The following is a 21,177-nucleotide window of genomic DNA, read 5'->3' on the forward strand; positions in this document are numbered from 1 at the left end:
TGGTCCAGAGTTGAGGGACCCGTATGCCGATGATTTGTTTTCATGCGTTTGGCCCCAGGTGAGCCTTTCCGTATGTATGAGTGACTCGCGTGAGCAGAGCCGGCCTTATGCATTGAATATGTTGTAGCGTATAACAGCGCATCCTTTGATTCCAGGTTCTGCGCGATCCCTGTTTATTGATTTCCCGAAATTAGAAACATCAGTCGTTTATACTGCTGCCTTTGGAGGTTGTTAAGTTTATTGCTAAACTTGATGATGGTCACCGCCACGCTGCGGCCCCTGGGTCAGTGAATAGTTATCCGCCGGAGGACATATCCATGTTAGCCACTTTTACTCCCTTTGTCTTGGGAATTAGTTTCCGATATTTCAAGTTGAGTGACAAGTTCCTGTAGTTTGACAGTTGTAAGTTGTTCCCTTCTTGTCTTGAGTCTTGACTCTTGACAGCAGGGTGGAGATATCTGAGCGCGGCATTTGCTCTATTGCGCGTCTCCGCGCCTTTGACACGCCTCATTGACTGGGGTCAGACACTATGCTGGGAAATAATGCCATAAGCCAAGAAAGCATGACGTTTGAAGTAGAATCGAAATAGAAACAATGGGCATCAACGGGTCTTGGTAGGACGCCACCAGCGGGGCGAAGTCGGTTCAAGCAAGTCGGAATCTCACGGAATATTGTGCAGAGAGAAATATGTACACAGCAGGATTCCAACCAATCATAGCCACACACAGCCACATTGGAAGTCACGTGAAATGCTTACATGATTTGTAGACACCTTGTGAATAAGGCTGCACGTTTGGCGGATTTGACCAACTACTGACCATTTAATGGAAGCACCCTACAGGTTATAAAAATGCTTTAATAGTAAGTTACTATCTTATCCTCTCATTTCAAGAAGCATTCTTTTGGATATTTTGGCTAAGAACAAAACAACCAATAACGGAAATGACATTCAACTAAAACTGACGCATCAAGTATCAAGCATCAAGCACCATCAGCTGAGAGAACACCAACATAAGTAGAAAACAGAAGCATCAACGCTTGATCTGGATATTGATTGAAAGTGGCATCACCCAGGAAAGATTGACGGAAGTTCTTTCGCTGATATCACGACATTCCTTTTCTTCTTCATTGGTGGCACAGGTTTCGCTTCGTAGGGCATCTCTAATGATCTTGAGGCGCTGAGAGGAGATTCGGCAGTGTCGTGAGGCTTGTACAAAACGATTTTGAGCATCTCGAAGAGTCTTGCCAGACTCGGTCAATGTATCTTCATCCTGGCATTGGTTCGCATTTTTAGAGCTCTGTTGTATTTCGTAGCGCGCTTTCAACAAATCATGATAGGCGATGATCACGTCCGGGCGTTGCTTGCGTCTGAATATTTTGGGGTTTGGCTCATCCGCCTCTTTGGTGGGAACATGTGTTGCAGATTCACAGGCAGTATCATCTCTGAGGACGGGATTGAAATGATCAAGAGATACCTCTGAGGTGCAGATTTGCATGTCGCGCTTCACTATCTCATGGAACATGTTGATAAGGAACGATCTCTCATAGGGTGAGAGTTTTTCCTTTATGTCGCGGAGGGTCTGTTCCGGAATCTCTTGTCGGCCGGGTGTCAAGGTAAGGTCTTGGGGACCTGGATCATGTCTAAGGCCGATGTCAGTCTTCTGTTGAGAGAATTCGGTCATGTATGACTTACTGATATTCCATATTTGGAGCATAGACGCGACTTTGAGTCATTGCGAAAGAGGATTAATTCTCTAGCGGCTTGGGACTCCTGGAAGGTTTGGTGATGTTGGATATGACGATTCCGAATAACCTGGATCGCGTCTAGTGAAGCGAGGAGGTTGACGCGGGTTGGAAAAGTATGAGTGAGAGGAGGGAAGGAGAAGGTGAGGTGGAGTGATTTCAATGTTATTGTGTACTAGGTAGTAGTATTGTTATGGGCTCTTATCGAAGGCATACTATCAGTAGATCACTCGCGCCTGATTCTCCAGGGGTATATAATTTCAAGTTGAAGTCTACTGATCTCACTCTTTCCATACAGCACATAGTACACCTCATCCTCTCTCGGCAGCAACCAGCAAAGTAAGCCTGGAAGGCAATAATTAACCTGAACCAATACACAAGCCTGGAAGGTTCTCTACTTGCCCTTAAGGCGACACACCTAATGAGCGATTATCTCCACGGATACTCTGCAAGAAGAAATAAGGAATACCCATGGGTCAAAGACAGTGAACTGTTCCATAACCCAGAAGACGATAATAAGTCGCGACGAGAGAATCTGCATCGAGCTCCTCCATTCATAAGCGACCGACAGGTCCACAGATTAGCGACCGAACAAGAAGCGTACTTTGTCTACACCGACTACATAGAGACAGACTATGAGAGGTATAAAATAGCACCAGAGGGTCCAGAAGACCGTTATCCGATTGGTATCTCAAGTTGCTGGAATCCGCGTGTATTAAAATAGAGTTAAAACTTAAGGTACTAATGTACCGAAAGGACATGCATTGATCGTCGTAGTCATGGGCTTCTCCGCACAAGCAAAAAAGGAGCTTGTTTGAAGTGGGGCCCAGAGCCAGGCAACACACAAACGCCACAAAAAAAGAATGAAAAATCAAAAAATCAAAAAGAAATGTGCATCATCCGTGAATCGAACACGGGCCTCGTCGATGGCAACGACGAATTCTACCACTAGACCAATGATGCTAGTTAATGTAATGCCAAGCGAAATGCGAATCTATCAATTCAATCAGATATCAAACAAGTTAAGGATCTACATTGTTAGAAGAGGGCTCAAGAGGTCAATCCCCGGCAGCGCTTCTTGAAGCAATGTAATGGTTTCGTTCCAGAGCTTTGTCTGTGCTTGTTTGCCTTGTGGAGACAACACAAAGGAGGATGGTCTGTTAAAGGATGTTAGTGAAAAGTTTCGCAAAAGTATCAAGAAACTTACTTCTTCACAACCTGCTCACTTATATAAACTCCCTGGTCTGTGGCATGTTGAATCGCTGCATCTACCAGATTGTGCCCTCCTTGTTCCGAGCTCCAAGCAAATATTTTGTTAAATATGGCGATTCCTGGAGTGGTATCCGACCGGTGCAATGTACTCGCACATAGACCAGGATTCACTCCGTTGACAATAACATCCGGCCCAAGCACGGAGCTCAACTCCCGCAACCACAATATATTCAGGAGCTTGCTGGTATTATATCGATCCATTCCTTCTCCAAAGGAAGAAGGTTCGTCTAGACGGGCAAGAATATTTGGCGCATCCTTTGCTTCAAACCTAGTCCAGAAATGAACTTCGGATGTGACGATTGTCAGTCGAGTTTTTTGACCGGGGTTAGCATTCGCAGTCTTCTGTAGAGGACCGAGGAGAAGCAAAGATAAAAGGGCAGTTCCAATATGATTAACCTGTATCGCGTTGTGTTAGGTCATTCTAATAATCAGAGATTCATCGAGATAGGATGCGACAGACCTGGACATTCATTTCATGACCAGTATTCTCGGATTTGATATACTCCAACAGTTTGACCCCTGCACACAATATAACAATGGCCAAACAATCCAGCTCCTGAACCACGCGCTCGCTGAATGCATGCATACTGGAGAAAGACTCCTGATCTAGCTTCCAAACCAGCACATCACAGTTTGGCGACTGGGCCACAATCTCGCTTTTGGCAGCCTCTCCTTTCGAGACAGTCCGAACCCCAAGGATGACCCTGGAAATGCCATGTCTCGCCATCTCTTTCGCCGCTTCAAGCCCAAGACCTGTATTTCCACCCGTGACAATAGCCGTTTTTCCATCTAGAGTGATAGAAGAGGGCAGTGGTTTCGGGGTGAAAGTGAGCTGCCGATACATGAATCCTGCCATGCCTCCCATCTTGCTGACAACTTGAAATGGTAATAATTTGAGGTTCAAATAATTAAGAGCTTGAAATGCTTTGGGTTTAACTTGAACTTGAAGTTGGGAAGAGTGCACATGTGCACATGTGCGCGGTGAAAGGCCCTGGGGGGGGGGCGCTCAAGCTAGAAATATAGTCACGGTTTGGGGTCCGCGGGCGGCCTGAAGGATCTTTGCTCCCAAGTTAACTCCAGACATCATATTAAGTCCGATGTAAAGCTACCTAGGTAGTACTAGTATGTATTTTTGCTCTCAAGATATCTCCGAGTCAATCTCTCTAATACTGACACGGGATTCAGCTAGTATTCTTCATTTGCGAACGGACACTGGCATCCGATGGATATATATCTGTAGTAGGCGAGACAATGCTATTATGTACTAGTCTCCGAGTCCGATGCAAGCCCTGGAGGTGATGGAAAATCAAAACATTCCAAGGTTTTTTAAAAAAAAAATAAGACATGCCTGCCCCAGTAGTCAGTGCCATGTGAATCCTCGTGTTCAGTTCAAGTTCAAACTTGAATCTCGCCGTGTTATTGTAGCTTGGAGTGATCGGAGTGCGGATATAGATTCTCGGACCGCGCCAGTCTCTCCCGAGGTCCGGACTCCGTCTTTTTAATCCTGCGACTCATGGATCAATATGGGAGATCCCGAGACTTGTCGAATGCTGAGAATTCAAAATATCAAACTACATGAACCTTTGAAGTCGATCAAAAATTAATAAATGAATCACAACCTTAGTCATCAATAGGTTTGGCCCGAGGCTTTGGTGAATGGGGCTTATATTACCCCTTGAGCCCCTTGATGACTTACAAAAACTTTTGATTCCAACGTCCTCGTTATGGATACTATTTTGAAGAACATGCAGGTATGTGATATTAGGATGAAAGTCACCATTATCGTTCACATAGTAGCAGAAGTTGTTCTACTTTAATAACGTCCCTATCCACGCGGAAAGTGTCAAACAACTACATCCACGCCGACAAGTATATCGCTAGGAGCTCAGATTCAACCAGGATTTGTGAGGCCTTCCGACCGTGGTAATTCTCAAGAAAATAAAAGAAGAATGAGAATCTGAGTTCCAACAAGAAATCGAGGTCTATGAAAAATTGAAGAGTCTCCAAGGATCCGTGATTCCAACCTTTTTCGGTCAAGCGACGTTCGAAGACTCTCCTGCTATTATTATTTCCGAAGTGGTTCAATCGGGAGTAACCTTCTCCATTTTGCAAGAAGCATGCTGCCTGTTTCAGAAGAGGAGCTTCGACGTAAGCTTGAGAAATCGATGAAGGCAATACTCACACACTTGGAGCGGAATACCTAGATCAGCGACTGGACAATTTCATTCTTTGCGACGATGGTACGATTATGGTCGTGGATCTAGAGCAAGTGGATTTCCCATCTGACCTGGATGATTTGAAGCAGGGCGTCAATTATGGGGGCGTGGGCTCTCTGTTGTATCTATTCTACCAATTCAGGGAGAGAAAGATGTTGTATACTAGTGGTCAATGCACCCCCCCCCCTGGAGCGGTGGCTTTATACCTGGGAATTGATCAATCTTGAGTGGATTTTTCTACTTGGTGCTTACAGCGACTTCAATTTGACGATAGGACCTCATTATGATTATGTTTAGTCTAATAATCTACTCATATGCATATGTTCAAGCCAAGAACAGGAGAAAAAACGAAAACAGAAAGAAATAAATCAAGAAGAAAACTCCCCATAAGCCTGGATAACACCCTCCCATCCACCGGGATGATCCGCCTCTCGCGGGTTAGTCTTCCCATCCAGAATCATCACATCAGTCATACGCGTACTGATGGAGTACCAGACCAGATTCTGTGGAGCAGCTGCCACGCGCATCATGTTCGTTTGGCACTTTCCACTGCAAGGCTCATTATACAGACCGTTCCAGTACCCATCAAAGAATGCCCATGCGGCAGAGTTGTACAACGCAATATTAGATCCGCCGTCCACGTTGGTGGCTAGGGCAGTTCGACACTTCTGGTCTGTTGCTCCACACCATGTAAAGTCCGGATCACCGAGACTGGGTTCCACGGTCCATGGTGCTGGTGCATTCTGGTACTCACCAGAGCCTTGCATGTATGGGCTCTCACTTTGAAGAAGACCCGCGTATACGTTGGCTGCATTGTGGAAATTATAATTGTATAACCAGTGGTGCTCCGAGCCTGTACCAGTAAGCCAGGTTCCCTTGGTCGCCTCGACTAGAATTCCACGGCCAGTAGACACAATGGTAAGAAGCGATGTGCTGTCGAGATTATGGTCTGCGGTCCATCCCCAGAAATTCTCGATGTAAGCTGAGGACGATTCGGTGAGGTGCATGACCATGAACGCAGCCATGCAGTCCTTCGGGTCTTGAGAGCTGCAGACATTGGCGATGCTTGTTTCGGCTGTGCCTCCTACCAGGACAACCGAGTTCCAAATTCCAACATCACCGGGTGAGTAGCCAGCAGCATTGATTTCCACCACCTTGGCACCAGGTAGGATCTCTGCAACTGAGAATCGCATATCCTGGATCTCGATCAGACCCACATCTCCTGGGTTACCGATCTGAACAACTGCCTTGGGATTCTTGATGTCTTTGAAGCCGTTACCGTAGCCGGAGATGACTGACCAAGCCTCACCCACAATACGACTGCCGACCGGGATAAAAAGGGTATCGGAGACTCGGTAGATACCATATGGAATGAAGGTGATCTTGCAGTTCTCTGCGTTTTGCTTCAAGATGGCGTTGAGAGACTTGGTGTCATCTGTAGCACCATCGCCCTTCACAGGGAAACCTGAAACAGTCTTCACGTTGACTACATCGGCAGCAGTGTACTCGTTGTAGGTCGGTTGTGACTTGGTGAAGAACTTGTCGTTTACAAGCAGAGTTCCAGGTCTCTCGGTATTATGGTTTGCACCTTGTTCATACTCTCCCTCGACTAGAGTACCCCAAAGCCAGGTATCAACGTGAGCAGTTGCGGCGAGACGAGTGTTCCCTTCACTGTCCACAGCGATCGGGTTTGTGCCATCGTGCGCTAGGTTCTGAATGAGGAACTGACTGTTCTGGCTTCCAGTATCGTGAGAGGAGTCATGGAATCTGACAGCAGGACCAGAGTTTATCACAGTGGAGTCAAGCAGGACCAAGCTGCCCAGTCCATTGCTGGTCATATTGATACCAGTACCACAAGACTCAAATCTCGCGCCCTGGAGAAGGACGGTCCATCCTCCCTTTGCGTCAAATGCGGTACCACAGCCGAGGAATTGGATGTTCTTAAAGTTGACCTGTTGGTTCGAGTTGATGATACCAGTGGCGCCACCGACGATTTTCTATTAGAAATTAGCATTGACTATGTCATAACTCTAGTATCGAGATGAAAACTCACCACGTCAGTGACCGCGATCGTAGAGCCAGCATTGATATCAATACCGGTGTGTCCTTTCGAGTTCGTTGGCATGCGAATTTCAATATTCGTCAACCCTGAGCCCTGAGCAACGCCCCACTGCAATGCAGTGATCTTGCTATTGACAGGGATAGCAGTGGTATCCAGGATGATGTTCTTCATCAGAATCATGAAACTGGTCTCCGGGTTCCCATTGTGTTTATCATAGCCCATGATAAGGAACTGGCCCTGGAAGTTGGGACTGGCTTTAATAACAGGTGGATTGCGAGGGTCTCCAATGATTATCGTGCCAACCGTGAGAGTCAAGGTGCTTCCAAGAGTGTATGTACCACCTGGTAGGAAAACCTCCGCTGGGTAACGTGTAGTACCTCTGCCTTTACGAGAGCCGCCATTCCCATCATCATCAATGGCATGTTGAAGCTTGGCTGTCTGATCACCGGAACCATCGTTGACAACATTGTAGTCCATCACATTGCGGTACACAGGGTACACCTTGGTACCAGCAGCGTACGGGGCATATCCCGCGCCACCTTGGTTATGATCCTGATCATCCAGCCAATAGATATCTGACGATTGTCTTGCGACTCCGGGACATGTCTTTGTAGCCGGTACAAATGCCGAGCCAGCTGGCGCTATGTTGGCACTCACTGAACTCGGAGTTGTGCTTGGAGTTTCCCGTGTCGTGCTTGTTGTACTCGTTGTACTCGATGGTACTGGTACGCTTGAAATGTCCTGTGAGGGAGATTTGATGCGCGTACTTGATGTCTGTGTTGATGAACTGGTTGAGGGAGCAACCGGTGGACTACTGGTACTGGGCGTAACAATCGGAAAGCTGCTGGGCGAAATGGTTGTAGTCGAGGTACTTGTTGATGATGTCGAAGTACTACTTGATGAAGATGTGCTGCTTGGTGGAGCTGGAGTGCTGCTTGGTACACTAATAGAAGTAGTAGATGGAGCTGAAGTGGTATCAGGTACAGCTTCCACTGGTGAAGCTGTAGGTTCAGCACTAGGAGCTGTACTAGGCGTCACAATTGGGTCAGGCGTTGGCTGTACGCTCCTGGAAAAGTATCAGCGATGCTCCAGAATCAGCAGTGGAGATACATACGGGGTCTCATCATCGCTGGTTGGAGTCGGTAGAGTTCCTCTGATGAAGAGTTAGCATTGAAAACCGATCAGATTCTATTGTATACATACGACTCAATCAAACTCGCCAGCCATGGTGGAATTATGTGAAATGCATTTGATGGAGGCTGAGCCGGCGCTTCAGGTATAGCATGAATCGCCGCTCGCACTGATTCCTCTGGGATAGGAATAATTGCACATGATACCGTCGTAGCGGTAGCTGCAAGAACACTCAAGCACAAATTGCTACGCATCCTCGATCTCGCGACCTCGTTCTGTATCAGAAAAGCACGCTGAGGGAGAAAGAAGAGAAGATAAACAAAACATGGCCGAAGAAAGGCTGGCTATGTGATCTGGACCATACATGCCAGTTTCCCCGTCATTCCAGTTATGCCAATAACAATGGCCGATTGGTATGAAAGTGTTGTGGAGATGTTTGTTTGGAATGCGGTTGTCAGCTGCCGGTTGCTCTGCGCGGAGTCTCGGCCGCGCGGATCATCCCTTGCCAGACCTTGGCTTAAGAACTTGAACATCTAGGCTTGTGAGTCTGGAGATAATCTTGATTTTGAGAGATTTCATTGCGAATTAAATATATGTGATGTCATTGAACAGCTAGTTTACTTCCAAGATTCTCAAGAGTGGTGCGTGGACTGCTGTCTTTAAACTTCCTGTGATAGAGTATGAGCTGGGTACCACAGAAACCTGTAATGGCAATGCGACCAAACCCCATTTTCCTATAATAAATTTCGATCACCTAGCTCACTGCTAGTTGCTTTATTATCGTGATATGAAGACTTGAATAATAGATAAGGCTTAAGTGAGAGATGTTTAAACTTCAAGTTCAAGTTGAAGCGAAACTTGAAGTGAGAGATGTCTGAGTAAAGTGAGAGATATATAGTCGAAATAAGAGATGACTAAGGTAAGAGATAACTAATATTGAATATTCGAAAGTACTGGTAAGAGATATAAGTAGCTGAATTAAAGGGGATAGATATACCAAATGTATCATGATGTTTATAGGCTCCTATACTTAGACCTCGGGAGTCACCCTTGTTGGAAACTAGCATATTTCAAAACTGTGATATTTGGATTTCTCATTTTAATAAAGAATTCATATGATCTGGGCTTGAGTTCAAGTCATAAGCGCCAAATAGTTTATGAGCCATCAGCATGATGGGATTATTCCCTAGGTTTCACGGACGGAGAAATAAGGGAAAATGTCAGCTCGATCTGTGCTCCAACAATCAATTTATGTGAGACCGTCAATTTGAAATCAAGTCAACGAAAAGCTTTGCATAGTTTCAAACCATTGAATCTCACACTCTGGCATTGCGGATCAAAAATAAATAGTAGCTTTCCTTCAAGTTTCCCATGTTGAGAACGAGAGCCAATAGATAAAATCATGACTCCCTCTCCACAAACCACCCTCACAGTCGACCAGCTGAGACAAGAGTTTCAATCATATAAACCTGGAAGCCCTGGAGTCACTTCCCACTACGCGAGAATGAGCCTTGTGGATCAAGCTAAGCAGGACAACGTGCGGGGTGGGAGTCATAAATAGATATCTTTAAGATGCGGGATCATTCCGACCTGGAGTTTGATATAGTAGTGTGTTCTCTGCACACAGTAGTGGTCTGACTCAAGTGCTGTACCTAGCGAAGATTCATACCTTTTAGTCGCAGGGAAAAGTCTGAAAAACAGAATCTTTAGGCTAAATGACATGAACAAGCGTGACTTTCAAGCGAGGTTCGTGTAGCGTATAGCAATACTGTAGTTGCTCGCCGCGGGCCAGTTTAGCATCTTGGTGTCCAAGCTTCGAAGTCATCTGAGATGAGAAGCTGTTTACTTTTCCAATCTTCCATCTCTTCGCTTTTCATCTTCCGCCTCCCCTCCCACTCAATATTTCCCATATTTCGCGAGGTCACATTAATCAAGGTAAGACTAGATATCACCATCAGGATTATCGTTCAGGAGCTAATCCACAGATGTCGAAGCCAAAACAGTCAAAATGCGCTGGACTCTAGACGATGAAGGAAACCGCGTCAAACGACCACTTCTCCCAGACTGGGCACAAGGAAACGACCCTCATGACTGCGCCACCTCTTCTGATGATCCCAAAAATCCCGATGATACTTCGCACCGGAAAGAGAAAGCCGAGAGGGTCGCTCGCCTCCTGAAAGTGATGCACGAGGATCATCTTGAACCCGAACTGGATCGTGTTCGGTTACAATTTATTCGCCACTTAGTTGAGTTGAGTGACAATGATTCCAACGACACCACGGCCGATGCTGAGAACGAAGTCATCGAGGATCAGAGACAAGCTGAGAACAAGAACATCGGCGCCCACAAGGTCTAGCGAGAGAACATACTTTTGTCGCGCTGGGTTGAATTTGACTCAAATGGACGATATCTTGCATGTCCTTGCCATTTTCTCGAGATTTTGGGGGTTGTGTTCCCCTCGCCTATTTTTCAGGCCGACTTATTTTGCTGATTTATTTGCAGCCCAGACTTGATTGGGACTTGGATCGCGCCATGATTTATGACATCGCTGATGCTCTGAGGGGTTATCTGGAGTGGGGATGTACTTAATCCACCTGGGCAGTCAAGTCTCCGCAAAAATCGAAGCTTGAATTTCCAATATGTTCAATCCACCGATAGTTTCGTCTGCAGCGACAAAGAAAAATCACAAACGGAGACTCACTTACAGCATGAAAATACCGCGGACTCGGACTCGGGATATGGAAGACGAGACGGACCAGATGCGCAGTTATCACACATCGAATCCCAGCATATTGTGCTTAACCCCTGAAGATTCAAAAAATACTTCACATGTGCATCTAAGCTGAACAGATCACAAGAAGATTACCCTGTGTAATTGGCCAGCTGTATATTTTAGGGAACGCGAAGCAACATTCCACAGATGAACACAAACCCCACCGGGGTAATACCCGCAGCCGAGCCCGAGCGCCGACGCAGGAGACCACCAGTGTAAGCATCCACAAGGTGGTGAATCGGCGTAGATCACTGACCCGCTACAGCTCCTGTACAGTATGCCGGAAGAGAAAAATCAGGTGCAATCGAGGATCACCATGCAACAATTGTCTTCGGTCAAAGAACTCGGTTTGCGAGTATGTGACTAATTCCCCGCCACCGCGCGGTCGTCGATCTCGGGAGGCCGAGCGGAGTACGATTTCATCAGTCGATCAACAGAGCAACTCAAGAGGATCTCAGGTTGTCAGTCATTCTTCCTCGTCTGTGGTACCTCATTCAACGAATCCCTCAACACCTGCTAGCCAGTCATCTACTCGAGAGGTCGAGGTGCTCAGATCCAAGATCAAATTACTTGAGGATCAACTGGCTAAGGCCGAGCGCGCCTCGGCGGCATCGGCTCAGAGCCCGATATGGGATTCCAGAGGGAATCAGTCGCATATCACGGGGATATTCCATGTTCATCGTGAAGCGCCTTCTGAGGGTCAGGCACCTACTATGTCGCGGACTATTGTGCACAAAACACGTATTTTTGGTCAGAGTCACTGGATAAACGGAGTTGCAGAGGTAGGATAATCTACTATGTATGACAGGCATAGGATAGAAAAAGCTAATGTGAATCAGTTTATGGATATCTTGGAAACAGTCGAGCCGCTTTTGTCGGCTGATAATTCGAAAGTGTTGTTCAATTTACAAAAGTGCAAGTATCTTGGGAGAATAATTAAATCACAAAGGACGCCATCATGGCCTACTCCCTCGACTCCTGACTTGCCGCCGAAGAATCTGGCGGATGCCCTTGTGGATGTATATCTACGCACATACGAATGCAGGTATCGTGTGCTGCACGTACCGACATTCCGAAAGGACTATGACGCGTTATGGGGATCGGACACACCACCGGACATGGAATTTATCATCTTGCTGAAGCTGATCATGGCTATTGGAGCTGTGGTCCACGATGATAATTATTCTCTGCGAACTCAGTCAGTTCACTGGGTCTACGAGGCACAAACATGGATTGCCGAGCCGGATTTCAAAGCTCGTCTTACCTTGCCGTTCATACAGATCTCAATCTTGTTGTTACTTGCAAGAGAGGCCGTCTGGGTGAATGGAGCCTTGATTTGGATCACCGTGGGAGAATTAGTCCGGACTGCAGTTTACATGGGAATGCATAGGGATCCCTCGTACCTGCCACATAGAAGCACCTTTGTATCAGAGATGCGCCGCCGGCTATGGAACACTATTCTCGAACTGGCGCTGAACACGAGTGTCGATTCAGGCGCTCCTCCATTATTGACACTGGAAGACTTTGATACCCATCCACCAGGGAACTTTGAAGATGAAGATATTACTGCAGATGATCCTTCGCCCAAACCCGATGGAACATTTACCCAGATGTCTATCTCACTTGCCATTCGAAAGATGTTCAGTACTCGGCTGGCAATTGCGAAGTCTTTGAATGGGATTGGAGCGCACTGTTCATACGAAGAAACTATTCACTTGGATACAGAGCTTCGCACGTCTTATCGAGCGATATGTCGAACACTGCAGGGATATGATCCTGGTGTCTCATCCCCAACACAATTCCAAATCCGAATGCTCGACTTCTTGGTGCGCCGATATCTCTTAGCTCTCCATACGCCATTCTATCCCCCTTCACTACACGAGACATCATACGCTTTCACAAGAAAAGTGGTCGTTGACACCGCGCTTCAAATTTGGTGCGCCGTGAACCCTTCCTCAGACATAATGACCACCAGACACCGGAACCAACCTCAATCCTCCGAACCAGATTATCTCGCCCGCCTTGCTATATGTGGATCCGGGCCATTGCGCATGATCACCACACAAGTATGCTTCCTCATAGCCTCAGAACTAAAGCGACAACTCCAAGAGGAGGATACCATTGGTCCTGTCCCCCCTACGTCGCGATCTTCTTACTGTGGTTGAGAATTCGTGCAAGTGGACTTGGAAATGCTTACAGGCGGGCGAGACTAATACGAAGGGATACCTATTCTTATCACTGGTCAATGCAAATCTGGAAGGAATGATGCGTGGTATCCCAGAAGACCAATTCCCGCTTTTGTACCTCCGTGCAGCGGAGGAGGCACAAGCGACGTGCCTGGCATTTTTTGAGGAGAGGGTTGGGGAGGGCGAAGAGAATATTCAAATGGAATTGGCAGGTATCAATGAGATGCCTTTTGAATCTCTTCCTAATTTGATCAGTAGTTGGGATTTTATGGTGAGATTTCTTTCTCCTTGACTCTGGTTCTGATTTCTAATTGATTCGCAGATACCCGAACAATTTGACCTTACGAGTGCAGACTCTATCTATTGGTCATCATGTGGATTCTCCTAGTTTTCCTTTTCTATTTTCATCTCTACTCAATACCGTGGCGTATATCGCGGATTCCAATAAATCTCTTATTCCGATCTACATCTGTGAATCTGACCATAATAGTTCACACTGTCAGTGGAATCGGACATATCCGGCCCACGTGCATCTATTCGGAGTGAACAACGCATCCAATACTTAGCTCCAGCGCTTGCGCACACCCGAATGCAAGATCGGATGTTTAAGATTGAATGTCATCCAATGAAGTCATCTCCACAGTAAGCAGTAGGATTCTGGTTCCTGTGGAGTAGATGTCTAGAACTCGGGGTGGAAAATGGGTCTCGGAGATAGGCTGGTGAGTGTAAGCCCTCAAGTGCTGAAGAATCTAATCAGATTCAGGTACCAGACCAGCCAGGTTGATCACACCTCGCAACACATACAATTCCAAGGTTCTCATTTGAACTACCTAATTTAAACCAACTCCAGATGTCAAACTTCAACATTTGTAGAATAATGTAAACATCAAGAATCATAGCCATAGTATCCAGGACGTTTACTCCGAGTCAATTCCATGATCATTAAGATATCAAACAACTAATGCGGGCCGCGGGGCGCAAGCACTAAATCCCCGATCGGCACACGAATCAAAATGTTGCATATGCCCATGTCCTGACGATTAACACGATGTATGGTGCCCTGACAGTGAAGGATGTGAATGAGGTTGTATTGCTTGATTCATTAGTGCAAACCTTGGAGAATATTCTCGATTCACTTCTTCTAGTATCTATGGGGTACCTAGTAGTAATTCCAGTGATTGGGTAGTTTTACTCCTTACATGCAGATCCAGATTCCGTTTATCCGCACTATGTTCATTATGATTTGGTTGGGTACACACTACCACTGGCAAATAGGGACATGCTAGTAAATCTGGTTTAGCCTTGTAGATATCTGGATGGTTTGTTCAAGTTTGGGTTGGTCAGGTTGACTATTAATACTAGACCATATCCTCTCCTTCCATTTTTCTTTCTCCACCAACCCACTTTTCAATCTCTCTGACTCTGAGTTACATACCATCTCTGTCACCACAATGCAGGTCCTCTCTCTTGTTCTCTTCGCGGCACTTGCTTCCGCCGATCCAATTGTTTACCTTATCCGTCATGGTGAAAAACCCAGCAACGGCTCTGATGGTCTGAGTGCCCAGGGTCTGGAGCGTGCTCAGTGTCTGAAGAACGTCTTTGGACCTGATTCCGGCTATGATATTGATTATATTATGGCTGAGACTCCTAAGAGTGGTATGTACCTTTCTTCAATGTTTTCTTTGTATCCGTGGTTTTGTTTTTGGTTGGGTTGAGTCAGAGTGAACCAAGGCTCCCGAGCTCGGCTTGACTCAGGGGTCGGGTTAGGCTGCGATGTATTCACCTGGTCAATTTCGTCAACTTTTACTTCAAGTTCAGAATTTTCGTACCGGGAATACGAATGCTAACTAGATCCAGATGGAAAACGTCAGCGTCCTTATGACACTGTCGAACCCCTCGCTGAAGAACTTGGCTTGACTGTCGATACCTCCTGCAGCAAGACAGACTACTCCTGTGTCGCGGATGTCGTGGAGAGCTACTCCGGCAGCGGAAACATTCTCATTTGCTGGGAGCACAAGGGGTTGGGTGAGATCGTGGAAGAGCTAGGTGATGATGATGCGCCTACCTACCCTGATGATGAGTGAGTCATTCTTTTACTCTGATTAGTAAAATGGTTCTAATTTTCTTAGCTACAACTGGATCTGGACTGATCCTTCTCCCTACACCAATGTTACTGCTTGGACAAACGAGGATTGTCCTGGATTGGATGTCTAGATTCTCAGACTGAGATTCGTGTGGATAGATTATCCGATACTAGCATCATGATAGAACTACATAGAAATACTTGACGGAATGGACATGGTTGAATGATAAAATGTTCTGTAATATGGCCAGCACATAATCTATAACAGTATCGCACAGCTATACATGATAGACGGCGAACCAGTCGCCTTGAACATTGGCTAATTATTACTTGCACTCTATGGTGTCCTTGGCGAGAGTGGGAGGCGCCACTGTAGATGCGGTCTGATCCTGCCAGACAGCGTACCCCAATAACTCTAGTAAATGTCGCTCGCGATGGGTGAAAATGCGGACGCCTTCGGTGGATAAAAACCTCCGTGCGTGGTTGAGAAGAAGTTGAGCGTGGCTCTGCTTGGCCTGCGAAAGGCGGAGGAGAACGTCCAACGTAACAATAGTTTCCGGACCATTGGTGGTGGTGGAGTCGGTGGATGGAATCTCGGACAAAATAGAACGAGTGGTTTTATCGTGGGCCAAATCATCAACATATGTCTCCAACATATGGTTTCGCACGATAAAACGTAACATCGAGTCTAGCGAATCGGCACGCACAATCGGCTGAGTGGTGTGATCTAATTCCCGATCAGGGTGCAATTGTGAATCCAGTTCACCCAGGACTCGTTGCATGGCAATGACATATTCCAGATCTTCGATCAGTGGTGTCAACTGTAGTTTGGCCAGCGAGACATGGTCTAGGATCGGTCGGTCATATCCGAGTTTCTGGCGCCAGAAGTGATTGCACATGATGAGTGAGATGATACATGGAATCAATACCACATATCCCTCCCACCACTTGGCTGTCACCATTGACGCGGCACCAGCGACGAGTCCATTTAGGCAATTCACCAGTGAATGCCATTGAAACCTCTTGAATCGTAGCCGCAGTCGACGACGAATATCATCACTCGGCTCTTGACTCAAAACAGCCCGATCGTACATCCGAAATCGACGTATCAAATATATCGACCAAATGGCATTCGCAATACCAAATAGCGCAGCTAAAGCATTGCCGATATACCCCGAGAGTAGGTTACTCGCCTTGTATACCCGTGGGTTCGCTCCTCCAATTGCCATCAACGTTCCAACACCCACAAGCACCGATCCCGCCCCCATTAACAGATCCATCACAATACGATCCACGACCTCCGTTCCAATCTCCCGCATCCCAACACCGAGTCGACTATCCAGAACGCGAGTTAACTCCTCATTCCGAGTCGGGGTGCCCTCATTGCAGGTACGACTGTGATCATGGGAATAATTATGACTATGATACGCTTTCAATCGCATCAAATGCTCCCTCTCCTCACGAAGCAACCGCACATTCCGCCAACTAAGACGAAAGTCCTGCACAGCAACCCAAGTCATTGCCAGGGCTAAAGTCCCACCAATCCCCATTAACACGGCCGCAAATGTCGGCACGGGTATATCGTTCCACACATTCGCGGCAAAGTCACCTGCATTGGCGAGTTCGAGATATCCCACACTGGCGAGAAGGGAGTTCTTGAATTGTTGTTGGTGGACTAGGCGGTATCGATGTAATCCACGTCTTCGGACCAGGGGTACTTGTTCTTGACTTGACTCCAGGCTCTCTTGCCAGGTTATGTCGCTTGCTTCGCGGAAGAGTTTGGGGATTGGGGCGGGTGACTCGGATTCTAGTGGGTAGAGTTCGAGATCAGATTCCATTAGGGTACTGGGTTTGTGTGTTGTTGTGTGGACTGGTGAGGGTGGTGCTATTAATGTGTCGGAACTGGATCCTGGATGTGCGTGCGCCATTCTGGATGTTTCTTTTCCCGGGGGTTTCAATTCTTTCAAGGTTATTGTGTCTTGCCCGAGAGTAGGAGAGGATTTCACATTTCGTTTTTTGGAGGGGTTAAGGATCTCCAAAGAGGAGATTATAGGGAGGAGAGAGGAATAAGAGAGAAAGGAGAAAGAAGAGATGAGAGGGGGAAAGAGAGGTAAAGAGGAAGAGGTTAAGGCCAGGTTTTTTCCCATTGGTTCGGCGGGTCCTAGCCTTGTAGGGCTGAACAATCCCCCACGTATCAGTTCGCCCCCTGGATCCACTAGTAATTTATTTATTTAATTTATTTATTTTGATTATTCGGAATAATGGAACCCGGTCTCATTTTACGGAATACTCTATTTATTATTTCTCTTACTAAATAGCTCTAGGCTTGGGATTCAGGCAACCATGTTGTTCTAATGTTAGAAAAGATCTACCTTATACTCCTATCGAAGGACCCATAAGATGAAAATTACTTGCACCTTATATGCAATGCTAAGCTAATAAAGAAGAAAAAGAAAACAGAAAAAAAAGAAAGATTAAAAAGAGTGAAATACGCTATGCCTCCTTAGTCCACTTTTCATCCACAGGCCTAGAGCCACTGAGGGCACGGATGAGCTTCACACCTGCATCAGCAGTGTCGCATGATAGCCCATGCCAGAACTCGGCCTCCCGGTCAGATCCACGAAGGACTTCATCTTGTGCTTCCTCAGTTGATGGGGTAGGAGAACCATCGTAAGAGGGTGGACTGTCTGTGGGGTTATAAACATTGACCTTCTCATGGAAGCGGACTCGCTGGCGGACTCGAGGGCCAGGTGAGCCATTACCGACCGAGTTATTTGCTTCTAGGAAACTTCTTCGCACTGCGTATCGACGGGCTTCCTCGCGGCGCAGGTGATCGGAGAAGATCTTCTGGAGTGCAGTTGAGGCGACAAATCGCATAGCCAGGTAGGCTTGCTCGGCCACGAAGACAGTCAGTAGAAGAGAAGACAACTTCACCTCGGCCACGGGACCACGGTACATGTGCACGATAGCAGCTGTGGACAAGGTACCCATCCATGCAAGGAAGTCCAATCCCAGCAGACAAGGTCCGATGGAGTCTGCTCGGATAGGTGGTGGTCGCTGACATTCCAGAGTTAACTTGAAAAAGTCTCCACGAATCTCCAGCCAGTTGTTGAGTAGGAAGCCCAGTGGGACAAGTGGCCAGGCAACTCCAAATAAGGCGAGGTAGCCAAATTGCACACACATCTCCAGAATGTCATCTTCAACTTTATACTCGTCTGCGTCTGCTTCACTGCGTACCCGCTTCAAGAATTTGGCTTCGTCGGATCGATCAATTAACAGAAGATCGGTCGCTGTAGAGAAGCTGCGTTGTCGGGTCAGTCCAACTTGGTGATCACGGTAGTTTCGCCATTTCTGCCAGAGCACATTCTTGACATATGGGAGAACAATTTCTTCGGCAAATCCAAGAACTTGTCCTGTCACCGTCAGGTAGATGATCTCTTGTTGGAAACGCGATGGGTCGACCTCATGTTCTTGATGAGATGTGATTTCGGTATTATGACCGTATGTCCGGAGAAGATTCAAATGAGGAATGATGAATTTGCCGAAAGGAACATAGATGTAAGCCGTGAGGAGGGTAGGCAAGAAAGATGTAATGAAGTTCATAACGAAAGTCTTTTGTGTTTGGGCGAGGTCGTACAGATCTTGTGTGCGGTAGTTTTCATACTTCGTTAATCGAGTGGCGATATTGGTTAAGAAGGAATTGATTCCAGGCAATGAGAGCGAGAATAGGATGGTCGGCACGAATTCTAGAAATTCTTTCATCGGACCATCGTAAACTTCTGAGATGAAGACTTCAAATGCAAAAGTCCCCACAATCAAGCTTCCCAGTGCGACTGCGGCAACTGAGGCAAATGGCACTAAGAGTAGCTGGCGAAGGAATTGTTTCCATCCTGGGAACACTTTCATCACTTCGCCTGTAACGGGGTCTTTGACCTCGCGTTCCCACTGGTATTGTGGGCGGTTGACCTTCAAACTGCCAACCCCCTTCACACCCCATCGGAGACTCAAGTCATGCTCACGAATCTTCCAGTATTCGACAAATACCACACACCAGGTGCATATGGCAATACCATAAAAAATAGAGTAAGGGCCCAAATAGAGCCATCCGACAATGCCCAGCACTGCAGGTACGATTAAAAAGAGCGAATAGCATTGGATAAATGCGTAGTAGAAGGCAACCTAGATCTGAGTTAGCACTCTTATAAACGATACCCACCATTATCAACAGGAATGTACCTTTTCACCAAATAGAGCACGGATCGTATCGAGGTCCTCAGTAGTGAGTACTGTTTTCCGATTCAATTGGCCCAGAAGCTGCGAACATGCGTCTTGGTCGTGCAAGGGGAATGAAGCGGTGACATTCTTCCATTTTCCATGATTGGCAGTGATTCCCGCACCTCTCAGTTCTTTCTTCCAAGTCACGGCGTGATATACGGAGCGGATTTCTTCGGCGGCGGTTTCGGCGTGAACTATTGTATTTTCATCGCCCTCGGGAAGTGAATGTGTGATTCCGAATAGCCAATCTTTAGTCCTATAATTATTATTAGTATTTTGAACCCAAATATGCACATGTGTCTTTTTTTTTTAATGTTCCTACCGTGACTGGTGGACCATATTTCCTAGGTGATCTCGGGGAACCCGCACAAACACCAATAGGGAAGATCCATGTCCATGACGAACTTGAGCACGAAGTCCAGCTTCAGTGAGATCATGAATTAAGGAACGAAATTCTGCAATTGCTTGATTCTGGGCTGATAATAATCAATTGGTATTCATTTTTTGTCTCTTTTTGATTTTTCCTTTTTTTTGACTTCCTAGTGGGCATGCAGGTCGGAATACGTACCGGTGTCACTAAAATCGTACTGCAGAACCCAGTCAACGCCTAAATTGTCGTTCTCCTCGTCCTGGGCCTTACCGTATCCCGCCAGCCAAGACATGATTCGACGGGGTGTACGGAGAATAGACGAAAAGACGGTGTAAAAAGAGTGAAATGGACAAGGAGGGGAAGAAGAGAAAAAAACAGGAATGGGGGGAAAAAGAGTGTGGAGAAGAGAAATTAATGGCGGTTCCACCAAGAATCAGCTTAACATTGAACTTGGATTTTAAGGGACCTGGGGTTATAAATGGGGTTTCTTAGTATGAAGTAGAAGATGAAGAATCATATAATATAATCAATTAGAATAAAATCTATCATTAAGAATAAGATAAATTGATTGATAGAATTAATAGATGAGTTCATGGATCCACCCTTTTCTTCAATGTTCAGCCCTACAGGGCGACATTGGCATTGGAATGCGCAGGTGAGATTTGACGACTCGGTGAAATTACCGTAATGCAGATCGACAGGGATCAGAGACATATCAATTGATAGAATTTTAACTTCTTCTATTTCATATTGACATTTGAATATTCAAGTTCCCTCAAGTTGTCAATGATGTATTAATTACTATAATTATTCTTAGCTCTAGCTCATGAACTCCAAGCTCATAATGGGAACTCTGGAGCGAACGAGTGCGCAATTCTGATCCACACCCCCAAGTTCTCGGTTATATTAGCGGTGAAATATTTGCAGATCTTTGTAAATTACACGGAATTTTCAATTATGAAAATCACCTGAACACTGTCCATGGTGGCAGTTATGTATCGCGTAATTAGGGGAAAAACTGCTGCCTGGAACTATTGCCGCCAAGCCGAACATCTATCCATACCTT

At 46.3% G+C, this 21,177-nt stretch overlaps 9 protein-coding genes across 9 annotated transcripts; 3 read left to right on the top strand and 6 right to left on the bottom strand.

Annotated features, from left to right (window-relative positions):
• Positions 1 to 1,031: 1,031 nt before the first annotated feature.
• Positions 1,032 to 1,682, bottom strand: N7483_012646 (uncharacterized protein; the record flags this gene model as incomplete). The annotated part of the gene is made up of 1 exon (XM_057096073.1): positions 1,032 to 1,682. One exon carries the CDS (start codon positions 1,680 to 1,682, stop codon positions 1,032 to 1,034), a length of 651 nt encoding a protein of 216 aa, XP_056942044.1.
• Positions 1,683 to 2,773: 1,091 nt separating this feature from the next.
• On the bottom strand, positions 2,774 to 3,880 carry N7483_012647 (dehydrogenase; the record flags this gene model as incomplete). The annotated part of the gene is made up of 3 exons (XM_057096074.1): positions 2,774 to 2,900; positions 2,951 to 3,411; positions 3,476 to 3,880. 3 exons carry the CDS (start codon positions 3,878 to 3,880, stop codon positions 2,774 to 2,776), a joined length of 993 nt encoding a protein of 330 aa, XP_056942045.1.
• A 1,719-nt stretch (positions 3,881 to 5,599) lies between these two features.
• On the bottom strand, positions 5,600 to 8,520 carry N7483_012648 (Pectin lyase fold/virulence factor; the record flags this gene model as incomplete). Its single annotated transcript, XM_057096075.1, has 4 exons — positions 5,600 to 7,228; positions 7,285 to 8,359; positions 8,408 to 8,446; positions 8,510 to 8,520. 4 exons carry the CDS (start codon positions 8,518 to 8,520, stop codon positions 5,600 to 5,602), a joined length of 2,754 nt encoding a protein of 917 aa, XP_056942046.1.
• Positions 8,521 to 8,670: 150 nt separating this feature from the next.
• N7483_012649 (uncharacterized protein) lies at positions 8,671 to 8,957 on the bottom strand (the record flags this gene model as incomplete). Its single annotated transcript, XM_057096076.1, has 2 exons — positions 8,671 to 8,717; positions 8,789 to 8,957. The coding sequence occupies 2 exons, from the start codon at positions 8,955 to 8,957 to the stop codon at positions 8,671 to 8,673; spliced, it is 216 nt and encodes a 71-aa protein (XP_056942047.1).
• Positions 8,958 to 10,432: 1,475 nt separating this feature from the next.
• Positions 10,433 to 10,780, top strand: N7483_012650 (uncharacterized protein; the record flags this gene model as incomplete). Its single annotated transcript, XM_057096077.1, has 1 exon — positions 10,433 to 10,780. The coding sequence occupies one exon, from the start codon at positions 10,433 to 10,435 to the stop codon at positions 10,778 to 10,780; it is 348 nt and encodes a 115-aa protein (XP_056942048.1).
• A 733-nt stretch (positions 10,781 to 11,513) lies between these two features.
• On the top strand, positions 11,514 to 13,771 carry N7483_012651 (fungal specific transcription factor domain-containing protein; the record flags this gene model as incomplete). Its single annotated transcript, XM_057096078.1, has 5 exons — positions 11,514 to 11,552; positions 11,635 to 11,979; positions 12,037 to 13,263; positions 13,307 to 13,654; positions 13,706 to 13,771. 5 exons carry the CDS (start codon positions 11,514 to 11,516, stop codon positions 13,769 to 13,771), a joined length of 2,025 nt encoding a protein of 674 aa, XP_056942049.1.
• A 1,063-nt stretch (positions 13,772 to 14,834) lies between these two features.
• Positions 14,835 to 15,597, top strand: N7483_012652 (phosphoglycerate mutase family protein; the record flags this gene model as incomplete). Its single annotated transcript, XM_057096079.1, has 3 exons — positions 14,835 to 15,039; positions 15,241 to 15,463; positions 15,513 to 15,597. 3 exons carry the CDS (start codon positions 14,835 to 14,837, stop codon positions 15,595 to 15,597), a joined length of 513 nt encoding a protein of 170 aa, XP_056942050.1.
• Positions 15,598 to 15,792: 195 nt separating this feature from the next.
• On the bottom strand, positions 15,793 to 17,394 carry N7483_012653 (uncharacterized protein; the record flags this gene model as incomplete). Its single annotated transcript, XM_057096080.1, has 1 exon — positions 15,793 to 17,394. One exon carries the CDS (start codon positions 17,392 to 17,394, stop codon positions 15,793 to 15,795), a length of 1,602 nt encoding a protein of 533 aa, XP_056942051.1.
• A 565-nt stretch (positions 17,395 to 17,959) lies between these two features.
• N7483_012654 (anoctamin family protein) lies at positions 17,960 to 20,403 on the bottom strand (the record flags this gene model as incomplete). Its single annotated transcript, XM_057096081.1, has 4 exons — positions 17,960 to 19,645; positions 19,703 to 19,997; positions 20,064 to 20,145; positions 20,310 to 20,403. 4 exons carry the CDS (start codon positions 20,401 to 20,403, stop codon positions 17,960 to 17,962), a joined length of 2,157 nt encoding a protein of 718 aa, XP_056942052.1.
• Between the last annotated feature and the right edge of the window lie 774 nt (positions 20,404 to 21,177).

Source organism: Penicillium malachiteum (genome assembly GCF_028827825.1).
Source record: "Penicillium malachiteum strain IBT 17515 chromosome Unknown utg000005l:1.0-9002435.0:326005.0-9005861.0, whole genome shotgun sequence".
NCBI classification, from domain to species: Eukaryota; Fungi; Ascomycota; class Eurotiomycetes; order Eurotiales; family Aspergillaceae; genus Penicillium; species Penicillium malachiteum.